Genomic DNA, 19,893 nt, shown 5'->3' with positions numbered 1-19,893 from the left:
CACGCCCGCTCACCCGCGGCGCAGGCCCGGCCCCGTGGGCGCGGTCGGGGCGGGGTAGCCCCGGAGAGCTCCCGCCGCCCTCAGACGGCGGCGGCGGCGAGGCGAGGACATGGCGCGGGACTGGCGCGGCGGGCCCGGCTGAGCCGCCGCTGCCCGCGGGGCGGGCGGCCCCGGGCTGCGGCTGCCGCCGCCTCGATGAGTGGATGAGGAGCGGGCGCGGCGGCCGGCGGTGCCTGGGCGGGGAGCCGGGTGCGTGCGCCATGAACCCCGAGCTGGCGATGGAGCCGCTGGGCAGCCTGCACGGGGCGGCGGGGCACGAGCTGGAGCTGATGGACAGCCCCAGCCCTCACCACAGCGGGCGCAGCGCGGGGCCGCTCCGGGTGGCGCCCCCCCCGCCGCCGCACCAGGAGCTGCTCCCCGCCGCCCGGCCTGCCATGGTGCCCAGCATGGCCTCGCTGCTGGACGGCGCCGCCGAGTACCGGCCCGAACTCTCCATCCCGCTGCACCACGCCATGAGTGTGCCCTGCGAGGCCTCGCCGCCCGGCATGGGCATGAGCGGCACCTACACCACGCTGACGCCGCTCCAGCCCCTGCCGCCCATCTCCGCCGTCTCCGACAAGTTCCACCACCCGCACGCCCACCACCACCAGCGCCTGCCGGGCAGCGCCGGCGGCGGCTTCGCGCTCATGCGGGACGAGCGCGGGCTGCCGGCCGTCAACAGCCTCCACGGGCCCTACAAGGAGGTCCCGGCCGTGGGGCAGAGCCTCTCGCCGCTGGGCAACGGGCTGGGCCCGCTCCCTGGCGCCCAGCAGGGCCTGCACGGCTACGGGCCGCCTGGCCACGACAAGATGCTGAGCCCCAACTTCGAGGCGCACGCGGCGATGCTTGCGCGGGGGGAGCAGCACCTGCCCCGCGGGCTGGGGACGCCCCTGGCCATGCTGCCGCCCCTGAACGGCGCGCACCACCCCGCGCCTCCCGGGCCGCCGCCGCCGCACGGCCCCGCGCTGCCCGCCGGCCGGGAGCGGCCACCCCCCGCCGCCGGCCCGCAGGGGAGCGGCGCGGGGCAGCTGGAGGAGATCAACACCAAGGAGGTGGCACAAAGGATCACGGCAGAGCTGAAGCGCTACAGCATCCCGCAGGCCATCTTCGCCCAACGAGTGTTGTGCCGCTCCCAGGGGACCCTCTCGGACTTGCTGCGGAACCCCAAGCCTTGGAGTAAACTCAAGTCCGGCCGGGAAACGTTCCGCAGGATGTGGAAGTGGCTGCAGGAGCCGGAGTTCCAGAGGATGTCTGCCCTGCGGCTGGCAGGTAGGTGCAAGCCGGTGCCACGCGGGGAGCGGAGCGCGACCCTCGGAGCCCAGCGCCGACCGGCCGGCCCCGCGGTCCGTCCTCCGCCGGCCCGGCTGCTTCCGCGCTCCGCCGTTAATCACCGGGCTGTGCGGAGCTGGCCGGTCCCCGCCTCCCGCAGCGCCGGCACCACGCACCCACGCTCTGTCCGGCGGGGCTGTGCGGGGCTCGGGGCCGGCGGAGGGGCTCGCTCCGTTACCACTGCCGGGCGGCGGGGCCGGGGCTGCTCTCCAGGGCCGGGTGCTGAAGGTGCTCACCGCACCGCACCGCACCGCGCTCTTTGCGAGTATTCCTCCTGCCGCTGCCGGCGCTGCCGGGCGCAGCGGGGGAGGCCGGGAGGGGGCTCGGCGTCCCGGAACAGGTGAGGCCAGTGGGAGCGGGCGGGGGCCGGACCCCGCGCAGCCCCCGCGGCCCCGGCACGGCCGCATTGTCCGCGAGGGCGCGCGGGCGCCCCCTGGCGCGGTCCCGGAGCGCCGCAGACCCCATTGTTCTGCGGGGGCCGCGGGGGGGGGGGGAGCGGGCAGCGGGCAGCGACCCCCGGTACCAAGCCCCGCACCGACCTCTGGCAGCGCCCGCACCGGAGGTGAGCGGGACGGAGCCAGCGAGAGCCGTCCCTGCCGTGAGGCCGTGCGGGCTGCGCCCGCGGCGCGGTGGGTGCCCGGAGGTCGCCCCCCGGCCGGTCCCGCGCGAGTACTGGTAGGACCCTGCCGTGGAGCACGGCCGGGGCTTGTCCTCCTTTCCGGGGGCTCCCGCTCCCCGGAAACCGCGTGGCCGTGGACGTGGGTGTAGAAGGACACGGGGGGCTGTGGCACGGGCAGACACGCGTGGGACAGACCACAGCATAGGGCGGAGGCCCGGGCCCGGGGCGCTCTGCTCTGACAGCGACGAAAATCCGGGGATATTTGTGCCACCGAGTCCGTCCTTCTTTTATTTCAATTGATCCCGACGCGGGCAGATTGTTTCCCGGTGGGCAGGTACACAGCAGGCTGTTCCCCGGGCTGCCCGAAAAGCCGGCACACCCGGAGGGGTCTGAGGAGACACGGGGGTCTCTGCGGTTGAGAAATGGGCACAGAGAGTTCCTGCACGAGGGGCAGCTGCCGAGCGAGGCTGGGATGCGGCAGAGCAGGGCGAAGAGGAGCCATGGATGATTGATGGCCTTAATCTCTGCCCGACCTCTAAGCAGAGGTGCTGCGGGTTAAACACCCACGGCCTGGGCTCTCCAGAATCCCCGCGGAGGGTGCTCGGGCTTTCCCGAGGTGCGGGGCAGTCCCGGCTGTGCTGCCCGTCGGGAGAGGGACGCTGATCCCTTCTTCGGCTCTAACGCTGACTGCAAACTCCTCTTGTCCCTTCCAGCACCCTCGGGCATCCGGCTCTTCTCTGTCTGCAGCGAAATCTGCTGCGAGGTCTGTCTGCGACAGGGGCGTTTGGGGTTTGGGTTTTTTGCCGAGCACGCGGTGATGTCGCCTTCACAAACAAACCTGTATTGAGAGGGAAATCGATGCAGATAATGTTTAGAAGATTAAAAGAGCATTAATGCTGGCAACAGGAGCATCAACGCATGGACCCAGTTTTCATTGATTTGGAACCTGAGCCGGCTCATTTCCAGTAACGTGGCTGGTACTTTTCCTTCCCAGCACTGGTCCTGGGTGGGAGTTCCCCGTGGAGCCTTGCACATAGAGCAGAAAATCAGGAATCACAGCTGCATCCAGAGTTATGCCTGTATAATTCTGGATCTCTGCTTTACCAGTCCCCCTGAATGCCTCTGCATCCAGGAATAAAGTTTGGAGAGAGCTCAGATGCTGAGTGGCTGTGGACTCCTCATGGAGTGGGAAAGACCTTTGCAAATTACTTTTCCCTTCAGGAAATAGATTATTTTAATTTTCTTTTGTTACTACGTGTGAATATGCAGCCCCATTGCCTCAGTGCTTCCTTCTCCCCCTTTACTCGCTTGCTTAAATCCCTCTGGGCATGGGGAAAAAGCCACAAGTATTTCAAGTTTTTAAAAACAAAAAAGGCCCACCAGCTATTTGCCCCATACTCCTGGAAAATTTTCCCAAGTGGGGTGCAAATCTGCTGTTCTTGAAGGGAAATCCCCCTCTCCCTGTGGGAGCAGTAGCAATGTGGGTGTGCTTAGTATTTTTTCTTATTATAGAAGATACATGGTGTTGTCTATTCTATTCTAACCTAATCTAAAATGATCTTATTATTTCTGTGCTTATTGTCTCTTGCGAGTCTTTAAGACTCCCCTGTCAGGGGACAGTGCTGGGGGTTTCTGTGCGGAAAGGAAAGGTGTGGGCAGGACCCGCTGTGAACGGGGAGTTCCGTGGGTACTCTGGAGCTCCGAGGGCAAAGCACCCTTTCGGGGTCCCTGTGCCCGGAGAAGCGGCGAGTGCCCTCCCGGGGGCACCGTGCTGCCCCCGGGGCACGCCGGGGGCTTTGGGAGGCTCGGACAGACGCTTTTGCCGCAAACCCACCCCCGACGGCAGCATCAGCCCGGGGCCTCGTCCCCAGAACAGGCTGGTGGCCCCGCTCATGCCGCTTCCCGCCGGGAGAGCGGGGCTGCCCTCGGGACGGGGGCATCGGGGCACCGGAGCCTCCCTCCCCGCCGCGGGAAGGTCTCGGGAAAGCGGACCCGAGGAACAATCTCTAAATTTCTGCGGGGTCAGCAGAGCGCTCCGCCGCCTGTTTACTTTCTGCGGTGCCGGATCGCCTTATTGCTGCCGAAACACTTTTGTACCAAAACACCATCAATAGTTCATTTGTGCAGAACTGCCCGATTCCCGCTCCGTGCTCAGAGCTGTCAGTACCACGGAGAGCGGCGGCGAGGGATGAGAGCCGGGATGGAGGGAAAGGGAGCAGGAGAGCGGGTGCAGGAGCGAGGAAAGACTTCGGGGCAGGCAGTGGCCACGGACTCTCCCTGGCCCGGGCCCGGCGAGCCGTGGATGACAGTACCAGGAGTGGGCAGTGGCAGTGTCACATCCCAGGACTGAGCCCCTGCACCCCCAAGTGCCCCAGGCCAAGGAGAGTGGTCTCAGAGTGAGGAGTGGGCTGTGGACAGCTGTCCACTCATCCTCTGCCTCTGTGCCCTACCAAATGTTTCTTCCCTGGATTTTGAGACTATTTTGTTATCTGTATCTCTAGCTAAAAATTAAGGCATGATAACATCAGTGTCAGGCACATTACCTATTTATAAAGCTATTTCTTAGCGTTGAACTAAATATACAGGTATGTAAAGGTTCTTTGAAAGGTGCTTAGTGGCTTGAAATATTGGTGCTCTCTTCAACTATAGATTAGTGGTTGTGTTTGAACAATCCATGAGGTAAATTGTGGTGCTGGCTGATAAATTTTATTTCTCATGTACTAACTTTCTGAAATAATACCCTGCCCCAGCTCTTTGTACCACATAATTTCTGATGGCATTTCTGCCGCACAGAAATCTGAATCCTGTTTTTGCCAAGCAAACAAGTTTTATCCGATTTTTGATTATCCGATAAAGCTAATTCTGAGTACATTTTGGATTAAATGCATTTCTGTGTTTCCCCCCCTACTTTTTAAAAGAAACAATTAATTGGTCATCATGTGTTACTCATTCTGAAGCTGTTTTTCTCTATTTCCTTATAAGATTTTTTCCCCCCACCATCTCTTTTTTTTTTCCTGTATCTCTTGCCCATCACTGTTTGGACTGAAATATCCCAAACTCAAGTATTCCTCTGCAGTTGAAAATTGCCACAATTTATTTGTGGTGAGGAATGCAAAAAGGGGAGAACATTTTTTTGACAAAAGGATTATTTCCCAGTAACTGGTGTTGATTCTTCCCACACTCTGTAGGGTTGCTCTTCACTGTGGCCCCGAGTGTTCATCCTTGGTGTTCCTCCCTGGTATTATTCACAAAACCTTGTCCTGGATGTTGTTGCCATCCAGCAGCTGCAAGAGCTTTCCCTTCCCTTCCAATTAGCCATTACTGGGAGATGACAAGCTTCCTGCAGTACCCAACACGGCTGTGCCAAGCCTCTGAGCACTAAAGGCAGCAGACTCCTCTCATCAGAGCGGCTCCCCTGGAGCTGCCTTCAGACTGCAAATGGGGCTCTGCAGGTGTGCAGAGAATGGATCTCAGAGGGAAAGTAGGACTGAAAGGGACTGCAGACATCACTTGTCCTGACAGTCTGCCCCTTTCTTCAGGAATCTCCAGAGGGAGATTTTTTACCTAAGCGATCTCTTCCAGGGTTTACAGGTACAAAAAACCCCTTAATGACTGGCCTTAATCTCACTTTTTGTTTTTTAAAACCTTTGCTTCTCATCTTCTCATCCCCACTAGACACAGCAAAAAAGAACATTCCCTTCCTTCTAATAGCAATCTATTTGTATTTAAGGCTCCCATCTTGTCTCCTGTCTCCTCTGGAAAAAGCCCATCATACCTGGGCGATGAATATGCAGGGAAAGCACTATATCCAACGGGACAGATAATACATCTCTTTTTCCGAGGTAAAAGATTTTGTATCCAGCTCTATCAGTCTTGCAGACTTTTGCATAAAAGGCTCTCTGATTTATAGAGGGGTTTGCACACAGAAATCATACCAAATACACTAATTTCAAATGGGTTTGGTGATAACATCAGCCAGACAACTTGCTGATGGCAGAGAGAAATGCAATCAAAACAGAAATTGGAGTGTTTTGGGGTTGTTTGGGGTGTTTGAGCTATAAAATCAAACTGCTCTATTGTGAAAAAAAGGACTCAAACCACTGGTAAATGCTGCACAGAGGAATTATTAGACAAGCGATAGAGGCTGGCAGGTTCCCAAAACGCAAATTGTCTCCAAGACCAAAATATCTCTCAGTAAGCAGGGAACATATTTATGAGCAGCGGTGACTTTCCAGCAGTTCTCATCCCCTCATAATGGGATGAGAGCATAGGGCCTGTGCCGAGGCATTAAGCTTTGGCAAACAGCACTGGGCTGCAGGAGGTGAAGGAAGAGCAGAGAAAGTCTTCCTTGGAGAGCTTCCCACACACCTTCTTTTCCGTGTTCCTTCTCCCCTGGGCTTGTCCTGCCCCCTTCTTCCTGCGGGTATGGTGGAATCCATGGCCTCTCTCCCCTCCCTTCCTCACCTCCACCTCTCTGGAGCCTGGGAGGAGGGGCCTTCTGCTAAAGCTGAGCTTTCCTAAGCCCCTGGGAAGAAGGAAATGGGAACCTGAGTGTGTGGAGAAACAGGGCTGCTCTTCCTTTGTGTTCAACTGAAGTGCAAGGAGAGCTCAAAGGGCAGTACAGGTCTGGCTTTCCTAGATAACCTGGCAGAGCTTTGCTCCTGTCCTCTCCTGTTCTGCCTAATTCCACCCTATCGGTAACAGGCAGTTAAAGGAAATACTCATGTCCTACTTTTTCCCAGGGGCCAGAATTCCTGAAAACAGGAGCACACAGCAAGGATTCACTAGATTTGTCCTTCCCCTTGCAGTAAGATTTCATGCTGTTACTCAGCTCTTGCTTACCCACCCCAGCTTTAAATTCCCAGCCCTTTCTTGGAAAAGATGCCCAAAGTCCTTCCCTTTCTCCACAGGAGAAGGACACAGCTTTGTTTGGGTACTTCCAGGGATGTCCTGGCACATCACTTGGAGATGCTGCTCCAACAGGCAGAGCACTCGGCATGGAGAAGGCCTGGCTTCATCCCTGTGCTCTGACAAGGGGAATATAAATCCTTGTCACTGGAAAGTGCTATGATTCAGCTGGAAACTATTTTGGGATTCAAAACGGAGAATGTCCACAAAAAGATGAATCATAGATCTCCCAGGTGTTAGCCATGAAAGAGCAGCTGGAAGGATCCAGAGTTGTGCTGTGCTGGAAGGTTCCAGTGGTATCCAGAGGTTCCTGTCAGAGATCCTGTGCTGACGTGGGTGCTGCAGCACTGCAGGGAGGAAGCAGAATTTACAGCCCAATTCCAGTCATCCAGCAGATTTACAGGAGATTGGAGGCTAACAGCCTGAGAGCTGTGGCATGCCAAGAAGAAACATGAAGGGACCATGTCCCCAAAACCATTCATCTTTTCTTCTCAGAGAGCTGCAGGATATAAGGCCTGGAGGGAGGCAGCATTCCCTGGGATTGTGACAGGATTGAGAGGGAAAAATCAGGTTGGGGTACCAAGAAAACACCTTCCTGGCTGGAAACAGCCAGGCTGTGGGTTTCTTTTTTTCTGTGAGCATTGCAGGAATCCCTGGATCTCCAAACAGGGAACACCTCACCATTACAATGGATGAGTGAGCAGATCTCCGGAAGAACAGAATTAACTTTGTGCTACACATCCAATCTGTTTTTCTGGATAAATGCCATCAAGGGCATTCCTAGGGTTTCAAAAATTAGGAATTTGATGTGTGTGCAGCAGCTGGGATGAGCAGCACTGGCTGCCCACCCCAACAATGTGATTATTTGCATCTTCATTCTGATTGCTCCTTGTTCCATAATGTTTTTGTACACAGCGGAGTACTTAACCTATTTTGTATTGATCTCAATCGCTCTCATTCGTGCATACTTAATTCAGAAAGGTAATCAGATTGATTTCTGAGGCCTAGTTTTTAAGAGATTGTAGTAACAGGGATGTACAAGGGGTTGCTTTAAACGAATCACAGCAAAAGAAAAGCATTTTCAATCTTTAGAAAACGGTTTGATGGTCATTTCATTGTGTTCGGTATTACCAGAGTAATTACATTTCCTTCACATTGAGTCCTCTCCAAAATCGAATAGAGGAGCAGTTTTAGTTCCATCAGACAGATAACTGGGTTTGGGTGACTTTGCACTCACACAAACCACTTAGGTGGGATCAATATTCACAGCTTGTCCTTAGGAAGATGGAGAGTGAGGACATAGTGCTGGATTAAGGGAATATTGGTCTCTGCTTAGCTCCTACTTAGCACCTGCTCTTTGTTTCATGGCTGCAGAGTCACTTGAGCCATTAGTAAAAACATCCAGAACCAGAGACACAGGAGCTGTGTTGGTGAAGTTTCCAGTATCCTGGCAAGTGGCTCCACTTCTCCCGGGGCTGCTGGGCACTGGGACCTCTCCCTGGCCTCTTCCTCCTCCTGATGCTGGTGACCTTCGTGTCCTCATCTCTGTCTCCCTCCTGGAAAGCATAGGAGCTGAGGGAGGCCCTGGAGCATCCCTGCCCCATGCCTGAGGGCTCAGAGGGTGGGATTGAGCTGAGCACTAGAGCTTCTAGATATTTTTCAGGATTTGTGGCTGTTTGGAATGCCTGGGCTGGCTAGGTTCCTCCCTTGTGGGGAAGAAAATGGAAAATCAGAGTCATTGTTGCAGAAAATCAGACAAATTAACTCTTAGTAGGGAAATTCAGTGTGATGATACTCAGGGTGTCACAGCGCAGCATCAGGTCCCTGCACCCTCTTAATGCCCTTCAAGTCGTGGGGCTCCACTTTGGTCTACACTAAGGGAGGCAGCACTGACCCCAATTCTGAGCAGTCCCTATATTGTTTCTATGAAAGAGTATCTTTAATTCAATGCAGAAGATTTTTTTTGTTTATTTTTATGTTTTTATGTTTATTTTTTTCCACAGTTATGGCTTTCAGTTCTTGCTGGTTGTCCATTTTCTTCCATAGGATATGTTCAGGTTTAACCGCAGCTAATAAATCAAATTGTGCTTAGAATCCACATGGTCTCTTCCCTTCCCTCTGCTGTTAAAACCTTTCTCTTTCTTCCTGGAAAATCACTTGATTTATTAGAGTGCTCACCCCATTTTTCTCTGCTGAGAGATGCACGTCAGGTGCAGTGTTTGCCTTTGTGGGGCCTTTTCAAGAGCAAACTCAACAGTTCAAGGAAAGTATTTACTGAATGCATCAAAAAGCACATACCTCTGCATTATTTATTATCAGATACCAATAACTGTAAAACACAGAGTATCTCAGGACATAAATTAGTGATGGTAGGAAACACTCTACTCATCCCAGTGTCCCAGAACCGATTAGAAGCTGCAGCAAAGATGCTGTTGCTCATCATGTCCTCAGCACCAGGGACATTGCCGTGTGGATTCTGGACATGTGGCCAAGTAAACCCAGCTTAAAATCTGCTTGTTCAGCTCAGACAGGCAGTCGGATGTTATCTGGGCAGTGTCAGAGGTGCAGTCAGAGAGCCCAGATCCTTCCCTCCTGCTGCCTCTGGGATAACGGCCTCGGAGAGGCAAGTCTGGCCATTGGGACACAGGTGCAGGCTCATCTTGATGCCTCTGGTGTGTCCAGGCAGGAGCATCCATGCTGCTTCCTGCTGCCATGGCTCCCAGCTGGAGCCCTGTGCTGGTGCCACTGCTCCAGGAGGGCTGTACTGGGAACATTCACCCACAGCCCGTGTGGGTTTCAGCCCCACTCTCAGGACCATCCTTCTCTTACGCTTTGGGGTATTTTGAGGTCTCACCTTCACCTCCCTCCCAGAGGTAGCTCTGCTGCAGCCACTAAAATTTGGCAGCTGAGAGGGGTCAGGGTGAGGCACTCCAACGAAATACTCCAGTTTCCTGCAGAAATGCTGTGAAGTCCCGCCCCTGCACGGAAGGAGGCAGTCAGTGCCATGGTGGCTGAGCCAGGCTCCACACAGGTACAGCCCTGACTGGGTTAATTACCGACATTTTCACAGTCTGACTTTTACTTTTGAGCCAGCTTCATTTCACATTCCAGACCTGCAGAATTATTTAACAGGGCTGCTTAAAACCCGCCCGCTTATCAATTCTCTGGGCTCATCTTGTCCCAGCACATTACCTAACCATGTCAACATATGGATTTTCTCTCTGTGCCTGGTGCAGACACCCTGGGCAGGCTTTTTTTAAGTGTGGGTGTGCTCCGGCAGTGGTATTGGTTTCAGCATTTGCTCTTCTCTCTCTGCTAATAAATACAGAACAGCTATTAAAATGAATGGGTTTTAAGATCCATTAGAATGGCTCAGCAATGGTCCAGCACTGCTGCCCTGCCTGACCTGAGCTCTGACGGGTGCTTCTGCCTGGCTTCACCCTTGGGACATGCCCTGGGAAGGGGGACAGGCAATGGGAGCAGTGCCCTGGGGTGGTGGCACGGCAAGAGTCAGGTGGCAGGGGAGGACCAGGGCAGGACCAGGTGAGCCAGTGCCTGACCCCTGTGCTGGGAGGCCGAGCAGGCCCAGGGGGATTTTCCCCCTTGATGGTCACACAAAGTTGCTGCTACCGGAGTTTTGACTGGGGTTTGCTTTGGGCTGTTTAAAGGAACAAAACTTATATACAGCTGTTATTCCTGGCTATTGAGAGGTATTTGGGATGTCAAAGCAATGCAGCCCACTGGCTTCCTCTGGGAGTTCTCTGGTCCCATGTGCCAGAGTGGTGCTGGCTCAGCTGGTGACACTTGCCCCCACCATGTGACAGTGCCTGCCATCGGGGTGGCTGGCAAGGTCTGTGGACACCACCCTGACACTTTCTCTCTGTCTCTGCCACCCCCTCCCAGCCTGCAAACGAAAAGAGCAAGAGCCCAACAAAGAGCGGAACAACTCCCAGAAGAAATCCCGCCTGGTTTTCACGGACCTCCAGCGCCGAACGCTTTTCACCATCTTCAAGGAGAACAAGCGTCCCTCCAAAGAAATGCAGATCACTATCTCCCAGCAGCTGGGCCTGGAGCTCACCACCGTCAGCAACTTCTTCATGAATGCCCGTCGGCGCAGCCTGGAAAAGTGGCAGGACGACCTGAGCTCCGGGGGCTCCTCCTCGGCCCCCAGCACCTGCACCAAGGCGTGAGGGGCGTGGCACAGCTGGCACAGCACAGAGAGAATGGCTTCACAGCAGGGCCCCTCGCTGGTGACCTAAAGCACAATCCCCCCTGCAAGCAACCCCAGCCCAGCTGTTCCTGGGGACATTCCTATGGCTTCTCTCTCTTAGCAGGCACAGGCTCCACACTCACCTCTCTCCACACAATACTATGCTCAGGACAGGCAAAGCAGGTCTGAAACGTAGGGGAGTAATTCTTGAGGCAGGTTTCTCCTGAGCCCCAGGTTTCCGTGGCTGGTGCCTGCCATATGCTGGCCACACCACCCTGTGGCCACACGACAATGGAGCACAAAGTTGGATACTAAAAACCCAAGACCCTGTTTTTAAACTCAGGCATGGTTTTGTTAAGTGTTTTCAGGGAAAAAAAATCAGATTTAAGGGGTTTTTTGGTTGGTTTTTTAGTTTAATTTAATCAGCTTGTTCTTGGATCAGAAAAGTTCAGTTCTCTTGAGCTCAAAGTATCAAGCACAAAGCTGGTAGCTACAGCCATGGTCCTGCCCTGGGCTGCCCAGGGTGACTGTGCCAGCTGCAGCCTGACATCCCGGGAACACCATGGAGACGGCACGAGCCTCAAGCACAGCTGGCAGTTCCTCACAAGCTCTGTGTTTGTACCTAATGCACACTCAGGAGGTCAATGGAAGTGCTATATATCATGGAGCAAACACAATGTTTCGGAAGATCTAGATTAATTTGCATTATTACATCCTTTTTAGTTTCTGGGAATCTGGTTTCTCCTCAGCAACAGCTGTTGCTGGAACCTTTTTTAGCATTCAGTGTATTTTTGTTCATTTTATCAATATTTTATGGTACTTTCAAGCAGGAAAAGAAACAGAAACAAGCCCTCCAGATGCCATTGACCGTTTCAGATGTGCCGCATTTTGCTCTATTGCATCCTTAAGTTCCTTTTCCCTGCCAGCTCCCTGAGCCAGCAGGAACACAGCACACCAAAGAGACAGGATTTCTGCAAGCCAAAGATGTTTATAACTTGCCATTTCTCTTTGTCATGGCTGGTGCGGGTGGTTGGCTGGCTCTGGGGAAGCCTGGCAAGCTCCAAGCCCTCTCTCCAGCTCTGTGCAGCAGGGCTGCCCTGGCAGCAGCGGAACAGCCGCTGGCTGGTGCCCGGCCCAGCACAGCCGTGTTCTGCTAGAGACACTTGAGACTTTTTTTATGTACTACTTAATTGAAACCAAAGAAACGTTTTCTGCACCTACTTCTTCTGCAACAAACTGTTCCATTGAAAGATAAAATAAAAATTAAAAAAAAAACAAGGAAGCATGTCCGGAAGCAAACGAGTCTCACACTGTGTTCTACAGACATCTTGGACATTTTCAGAAGCAGATCTCAAAGAAAGGGTTGACAAGAATGAGAACAAAGCAAAGCCAGTACAATTGCTGCTTCATTTGACAACTCAAGTCATCTTAAAGTTGAAGATTGTCTTTAATTTGTGCCTATGCAGTTTTTTCAAAAGAACAAGGAACAGAGCAACCAAAACCTCAACAGCTACAATACCAAAGATGAGGATTCTCACTACTCGTGTTTCAGTTTGTTTCTCCTCTTGCATGACTAATGCACATAACCCCACTGATCTCTGGACAGGTAACCGCTCGTGAGTCTTTGCACAACCAGAAGGGTGGGTGTATTTATGTTTTTCCTGTTTCTGCCCCACATGGCATCTCTCCAAGAGCTGCATGGACTTCAAGTGCAGGATGTTGGGATACTCCACTGGTGCATCTCCTCCCTCCAGGAAACACTTGTGGGTTGGCTGTGACTTGTGTGTTGGTCTCCTGTGTGTCTGGAGCTGTGAACAGCCACTCTCCTGTGTGTGACATCGGTCGAGTGACCTCCACCCTTCTTTCTCTTCCCCAGTGATAAAACTTGCAATATGTGTGTTCCCATCTCTGTCACTGAGTGCTGAGCAGCACCACAGCCCAGCTCCAAACCTCCACCTGAATCAAACCCATTCAGCAGTTCCTGGGGCAGTTCAGCAGTTGTTTCTGACATATTAGCCTCATAACATTGTTTGACCCAGGTCATGATGATCCAGATCATGGCACGTCCAAATTTATCCTCAGAGCCGGAGCGCATCTTGCTCCTCTCTGCCTTTAAACAAGGGCTTCATTTTAACTGCTTCACAGAACTGCTGCAGTCACTTTCCAATGATTGCACTTAAAATAGAAAAATAATCAAGAAGCCTCGTCTGCTCAGGACAGGAAAAGTTCCTGGACAGCAAATTCAGGATCCTCATAGCTGAATTGACAGCATGTGCCTGCTCTGGGAATCAAAGGATCCTTTGGCAGAGATTTCCAGGCAGATCCCAAAGAGATTTGGAGAATCCTTATAGCCAGACATGGAATAAAGTTGCCAAAAAATGGTCCCAATCTGGGCTGATGTGTTCTGAAGGCCCCTCACCCAAATGCCAGATATTTGAGTGTGGAGTTTGGAGCCAGCAGGCTGTGGAGCAGGGCCCAGCTGAGGTGATGTGATCATATTGAAGTTTCACTTTCATTCCCACCCAAGTGTCCATCAGAGCAGCCCCTGGTGCATTATGAACTCAGCATTGCCCTCAGGGGAGCTGTCTCGTGGTGGAAGTGTGCCTCTGCAATCTGCAGTGGCAAGGAGTGACACAGGAGCAGTGAAAACCCCAGTGCTCATTCCTCACCTCCCCTTCCTGCAGTGAGAGGGCAGGGAAGCACATTGTATCCCACAGGGAATGAGCCCCAGGCATCCTCTGAATATCCTCTGATCCTTCTGTGCTTGGCTGTGGGACACCTCCCTGAGGCTCATCTCGCCTGAGGGACATCCAGATTGCCACAGCTCTGCCTCCCACCTTCCCCAGAAGCAGAGGGGAGCTGCCCACAGCTTCTGGTGAAGCCTGGGAGCAGAGACCTGGGCTTTTTGCTCCTGCTCAGAGCTCATCCAATAGTCCCAACAAAGGGAGTTTAGATCAAGTACTGAATTACTTACAAATTTCTCCTCAGTGAAATTCTCTCCAAATTGTGGAAGTGTTTGTTATGCAACATTGCAGAGTAGCAACCCACACAAGGCTTCTCTGGGCTGGGGCCTCAAATCTATCAAGTCGCAGTCCATTTTCACCTGAAAATCCTGCTGCATTTTTTATCCCTGCATCTCTCATGGCCCTATGTGACATCTTCCCTTTCACTGTCCGCTCTTGTAGGCTTTTATGTAGCAGCTCCCTCAGCCGAGGTGCGTCAGACCTGGAGCCTGTGGTGGAGATCTTAGTCCGTGTGGGCAGAGCCTGTGCTGTGCTCTGCCCACAGCACACCAACCCCAAACAGTTGTGTTCCATCTCTAGGCCATGTATTGATGAATCTCTAGAGCTGTGTCATGTAACCTGTTGCTTTATTTATTGTGCTGCAAAAGACTTGTGTGTGCAGAGAGTATTCCAGCATCTTCTGGACCAGGAACTTGGAGTCACAACCTTGGGCACAGTCAAGATGAATTCAACTTTCAAGAAACCTCGTATATTGCTGGATCTTCTGTGCAGGAACAAAGAATGTGCTCACTGACTTCGGTTGCAAAGCTTTATTGTGGATCTCTTAGCTACAGCTGAACCCAAAGACCTGTGAAGGACTCAAAGCAGCAAACCACGCTCAGCCCCGAGGGAGGGGAGAGGCTCTGCTCTCCCCAAGGAAGGCATGGGAATGACACAGGATTGCAGAGAGTGTGCTGGCTTTGGGCATGGCCAATGCTGCCCTTGCTTATCACAAGTCCTAAGGATTTTTATGATCTGGGGAAGCTTTCTACTTGGCCTCCTTTATATTTATTATGGGGAATTTTTATTGTTTAAAATTTTTAAGAAGGCAAAGCTTAAAATGGTTTTATTTTTTTTCCAGACACTTGTGGGGTTTAACCCAATATATTATCTATGGATAATGTAATTTATTTAATTTAGTCTTAGGGCAGGTCCTGAGATCTCTGTTCAGTGTGAACTCCATTGTGTTTCGGTTTAGCTTTTGAATTCAGTGGGAGTTTTGCCTGAATGTAGATGGGGGGGTCAGGCTCTGATGTTAGTTATTTGTATCTATTTAATTCAGCTGTTTGTGAATTCATTTGGGAGTAATTTTGCTCATTTATCCATAGGACTGTTGTAGCACATCAGGGATGCAAAGCCTGTCAGTAAACACACTTCAGAGTTAAGTATTGCTTTGTAGGGCAGCCGGGTTCTGTCAGACAGGGGAAGAACAACTCGTTCCATAAAACAGAAGTCTAGTTTTAATTCCTTCTTTTAATTAATTTTAATTGTTTAAATATCAAAGTTTAAATTATTTAGGTTAATCTCTTCCCTCCTGATTAGAAAGTGTGACATACCTTTATTATGGCACATGAAGCCTTCATAATATAATTTATTTATTTAACTTATTCATCTTCACCTGGGGATGCCCTTGTAGAGTTTTTATTTTTTATTTAGAATTATCTATAAAGCACTACAGCTGATTTCCTGTAAGAACAGCAGAGTGAACTTTGAGGACAAACAAAGAATATTCAACCTAAAACTGTGCATTCAGAAAAATAGGAAAAAAAAAAAAAGACACTGGGATACTTCGCCTGAACTTTGTGGCTTCTTAAAACTTAAGCTGGGGGGGAAATAATCCATGCTAAGCAAAAAGAGATAAATCCTTAAACTAGCTGCTTCCAAGAATGAACTTCTGTGTGTGGAAAAAAAAGAAAAAGTGAAAAAAAAGGAAAAAAATTTAAAAAAAAAAAAAAACCAAAAAAAAAAACCAGACAGAAAAACCCTTTCTATTTCTAGTGAGAACCAAAGAGGCTACCTCACTGACTTTTCCATTTGTAATTTTAATCGTGTTGATGATACCAAAGATTTCTTTCTCTGTGCGGTCTGCATTCTGTTTGTGCTCTCTGATAACTCCCACTGTTCTCTCCTACACCCAGAAATGTCCAGCAGAGCCCAGATTCCCAAAGAAATGCTACCCTGGAAGCTGCCAGTTCTGGTGATGCCCTTTTCTGAGTTCTTTTCTCCTTCCTGCCAGCCAAAACCATCCGGAGATGGGGAGCCGGTTCCTGCTCCAGGTCCTGCCAGGGGAGAGGTTGTGGGGACCTGGAGGTGACTGAGGTTTGTCCAGCACAGATTCCCTGGGGAAAGGCTCTGCAGGTGCTGCCTGGGCCAGTATGGGGTGTGTTTGCAGCAGCAATTAGCATTGATTATTACTATTACTATTACTATTACTATTACTATTACTATTACTATTACTATTACTATTATTATTTTTGTGCTCGAGCAGAGCCCAGGGTTGGTGTGGGGCCGCAGAGCCTGGGCCACGGGAAGGGTTCTCCTGCCCGTGCACCCCTCGCAGCCAGCCTTGCACAGATCCAGGAGCTGCTCCCTCTCCTCACCTTTGGTTGTTGTTTACAATTACAGTTTTTACATAAAAATCAATTAATTACTTTTCTCAAGTTAGCAATGAAGTGAGGCTACATTAAGCTCCATTAACATCATGTTCCTGAGTGATTACTTCCAAGTTGTTTGGTTGGTTGGCTAGGGAATTAGTGGTGCCCTTTGGCACTCGGAGGGTTTTGAGCCTGTTTTATGCTGTTGCTAGGACTGAAGCAATGTTCTGAGGAGCCAAATCCATCCCTGGGCACTGCTTCCCCCCCGCCCCCCCACCACAGCCCTAGCCCAGGTTTGGTCAGCCGCTGCAGGGCCCAGGCCTTTCCCTGAGGAATCTGCCTGAGCTGTGCCCTTGGATTCACAGAGGTTACTGACAGCTCAACACAAACGCTCCGCTTTAATTGTTGCCTTTTATTTTGTGTTTCTTTGGGGGTTTGTCTGTGTTGGAAATGGTAGGACTTGACAAGTGTGCTTTTCCCTCTGTCTCTGTGTTCCTTCAATACAAAGCTATAATAATTCTCAGGATGCCTTCCAGGTGGGGAGAGCAGATTGTCCCCGTGCCCTCGGTCACAGACAGTCCCCAGAGCTGGCAGGGTCCCTGCGGCCCTCCCCGACTCCTGCTTCACTTACAAAGTGATGTTACCACGGGATGAGTGCCTTGCTTGAACCAAAGCAACGATTTTGTCAGTCTAGACCTCTCTGTGCTTTTTTTTATTCTTCCCATGAATACCTCAGCTTCGACTGGGCTGCTGAATCGTATCTGGTGGGCTTTTGTACTGTGGTGCTTTGCAATGCAGCCCTGCAAAGAACAGACTCCTGATAATACCAAAGGCTCTCCTTCTCTTTCTCCTCCTCCTCCCCCCTCTCCCTGATCTCTCTTTCTCCATGGTTCCAAAGCTTTATTACAAACTGGGCATGTTGGCAACGCAGACCATACATCCCTTACCAAATTTTCTCAGATATACCTCATAGAGAATAGCTGTTTAGCGTAATGTTATTATAGCATATGTAATAAATTACCCACTGTTTCTTTTTGGTAACTGTGATTTAAAGGAAAAAAAAAAAAACAGAAGAAGAAGCTCTATATGTTTTAGGTTGTGCTTTTGTACTAGACAGAGAAGGTGTGCTTAAAAATGTACGTTGGTCTTTCTTCCCATTTTTTTTTTTTTGTTATTATGGATCGGGGAAAAGTTGCAGAATGAGCCCAAAGTTTACAGTTTCATATTTTGCTGAAGAAACAATCTGTGTTCATTTGCTCTGTTGGAGAAAAAAAAAAAAGAGGAAAAAATTATTTTCTACATTTGTGCTACTTGGTCTGAAGAGCTGATTGTCCTGTGTGACGGTGTAGTATTATAATTAGCAACTGTCAATCAGCGCTCCCATGTTTATGCATGAGGCAAACCCTCAGCAGTGCGGTGGTTCTTAATGGCAACTTCTTCCTTTGGGGTTGGGAAAAGGTCTTTGGGTTGATGTGTTTATTTATGCATGGAGCCTGTTAGCTGGTTGCAATTGTGGCGCAGTTGTGTTTGCATTTATGCTGTGAAATCATGCCCAGTTTCACCCCATGCAGCTCAGCACTGCTCAGGGCGGGTCTCCAGATCAGCTCTGGTCTGTCCCTGTGTTGAACAGACCCAAATTCAATTCCAATGAAATTGCCATTTGAGGAGAAGTTTAGCCAAGTGGCAGCTTCTCCCCAGCGATTTGATTCATTCACTCATGTGGCAATCTACATCCTGCTCCTCATGGAGGCTGCTGGGCATTTTTTCCCAGGATCAGGAGTTCCTTTGGCTTTATGGCAGCCCCTGGGCACAGCAGGACTGGCTGGGGTGGGTGTTCAGGGACCACCCCTCACCTCACCTGGGCTCAGCAGTGCTCTCTCAGCCGTGTCACCTGTCCCGGGGCTGGCCCAGGTGTCCATCTGAGCACTCCAGCTGTGTCCTGTGCTGCTCCTGCCCCACAGGCAGCTCTGCCTCTGCCAGGCAGCCCCTTGCCCACCTCCCAGCCCTGGGGCCAGGTTAAAGGTGCTTTATCACCTCTTTGATTTGTCCCTTGTGTCACAGGCCAGATCCACGCTTGAGCCCTCTCGCTTAAGAATGGGTTGTGTTTTCTCTCAGGGTCCAGTTTTGGAGCCCTGATGTCCTCCTGATCCTGGGCCATCTTGGACATAAAGCCAAACCAACTGCTCCATACCCTTTACTCTGCGTAGAAGAGGAGGCCTGGGGAGGGGGCAGTCACAGTCTCCTGAGGAGGCCTCTGAGTCCTGTCAGTAGAGTGTTATCATCTGTCATTAAGGGTATATTAGAGACGTGCTCTTATTAGTGCAAGATGTTTTTCTTTGGCCTTACTCGGTAGGTTGTGATAATAATGAAAGCTGTCTAACATAGGTTATTTTCTTTCCTGATTTCTCTGCCAAAGACGGTACCAGATACAAGAACTTTAAAGAGAGGTTTTTGTAAGACAGTTGATGATTGTAACAGTGGTTCATCTTCCAGAAAGCTTTCCAGGTTCTTCCACAATAAGCAGAGCCTGGATGTTTGGGCAGAGCCCTGCTGGCAGATGCTGCCACTCCTCACGACACAAAGTTGTTGTAAACCAGGCGCTGAGTACACCTGCATTCCTCAGTCCCCTGCATTCCTCAGTCCCGAGGCAACAAGGGGTATGTGAGGCCATGGCAAGGGCACAGCAGGGCTGCCACGAGCTGCTCCAGCTGGCTGGAATTTGCCAAGGTACTTGTATTATGAAATTTAAGGTCTATTTTATTATGTCATTTTATGTCATTTTTTAACTTTGTGGAAGGTGGTATGTTGAACTGAGTGTAAGCTGAGTTTTTCAGACAAATAAAGTAGCTAAAGAGTGAATGTTATTTTATCATTAAAGGGTTTTTACTCACTGATTTGTGCCAATAGATGTCCTTTATCTCAATGACAAGTATTACATCGCTTTCAAAGTTTTATTTATAGCTATTGATGTAAAACCCCCACACACATATTATTTGCCAAAGTTCAATAAAGGAGGAAAACAATGCTTTTGCTTCCTTATGCAATCAAAAGTTCCTGGTTTTTTCCACCACAACCCCATCCAACACCAAGGGGTGGACTGGAGCCCAGCAGGGCCTTGGGGCTGCTACAGCTCTAAGGGACAGGAGGGGTGAGGAGAGCTGAGCACAGCCAGACTAATGCAGGCCCCATTGTAGGACCACATCCCAAAAATGCTACCTGGCACTGAGAGCCTGGCCAAGTGTGAGCAAAAGTACTTGGAAAAAGATCTGGCACCTTCTCCCATGAGCACAGCTTGTGTAGCTGTGACATTACAGGAGAAATCACTTTATATTTATGTAAGTCATGGAATTCTATGATGCAACGTAATTACCGTGAAATTCTGTTAGTTATTGCACTTTCTTTCCCTGAAGC

The 19,893-nt window shown here is 51.1% G+C and overlaps 1 protein-coding gene across 1 annotated transcript; it reads left to right on the top strand.

Annotated features, from left to right (window-relative positions):
• Positions 1-88: 88 nt before the first annotated feature.
• Positions 89-19,374, top strand: ONECUT2 (one cut homeobox 2). The gene is made up of 2 exons (XM_063424450.1): positions 89-1,308; positions 10,799-19,374. The coding sequence occupies exons 1-2, from the start codon at positions 204-206 to the stop codon at positions 11,083-11,085; spliced, it is 1,392 nt and encodes a 463-aa protein (XP_063280520.1). The 5' UTR covers positions 89-203; the 3' UTR covers positions 11,086-19,374.
• The last annotated feature ends 519 nt before the right edge of the window (positions 19,375-19,893 follow it).

Source organism: Prinia subflava, assembly GCF_021018805.1.
Source record: "Prinia subflava isolate CZ2003 ecotype Zambia chromosome W unlocalized genomic scaffold, Cam_Psub_1.2 scaffold_33_NEW, whole genome shotgun sequence".
Lineage (NCBI taxonomy): Eukaryota > Metazoa > Chordata > Aves > Passeriformes > Cisticolidae > Prinia > Prinia subflava.
Note: the sequence above shows the minus strand (reverse complement) of the source record. Positions and strands in the feature narration are given on the sequence as shown.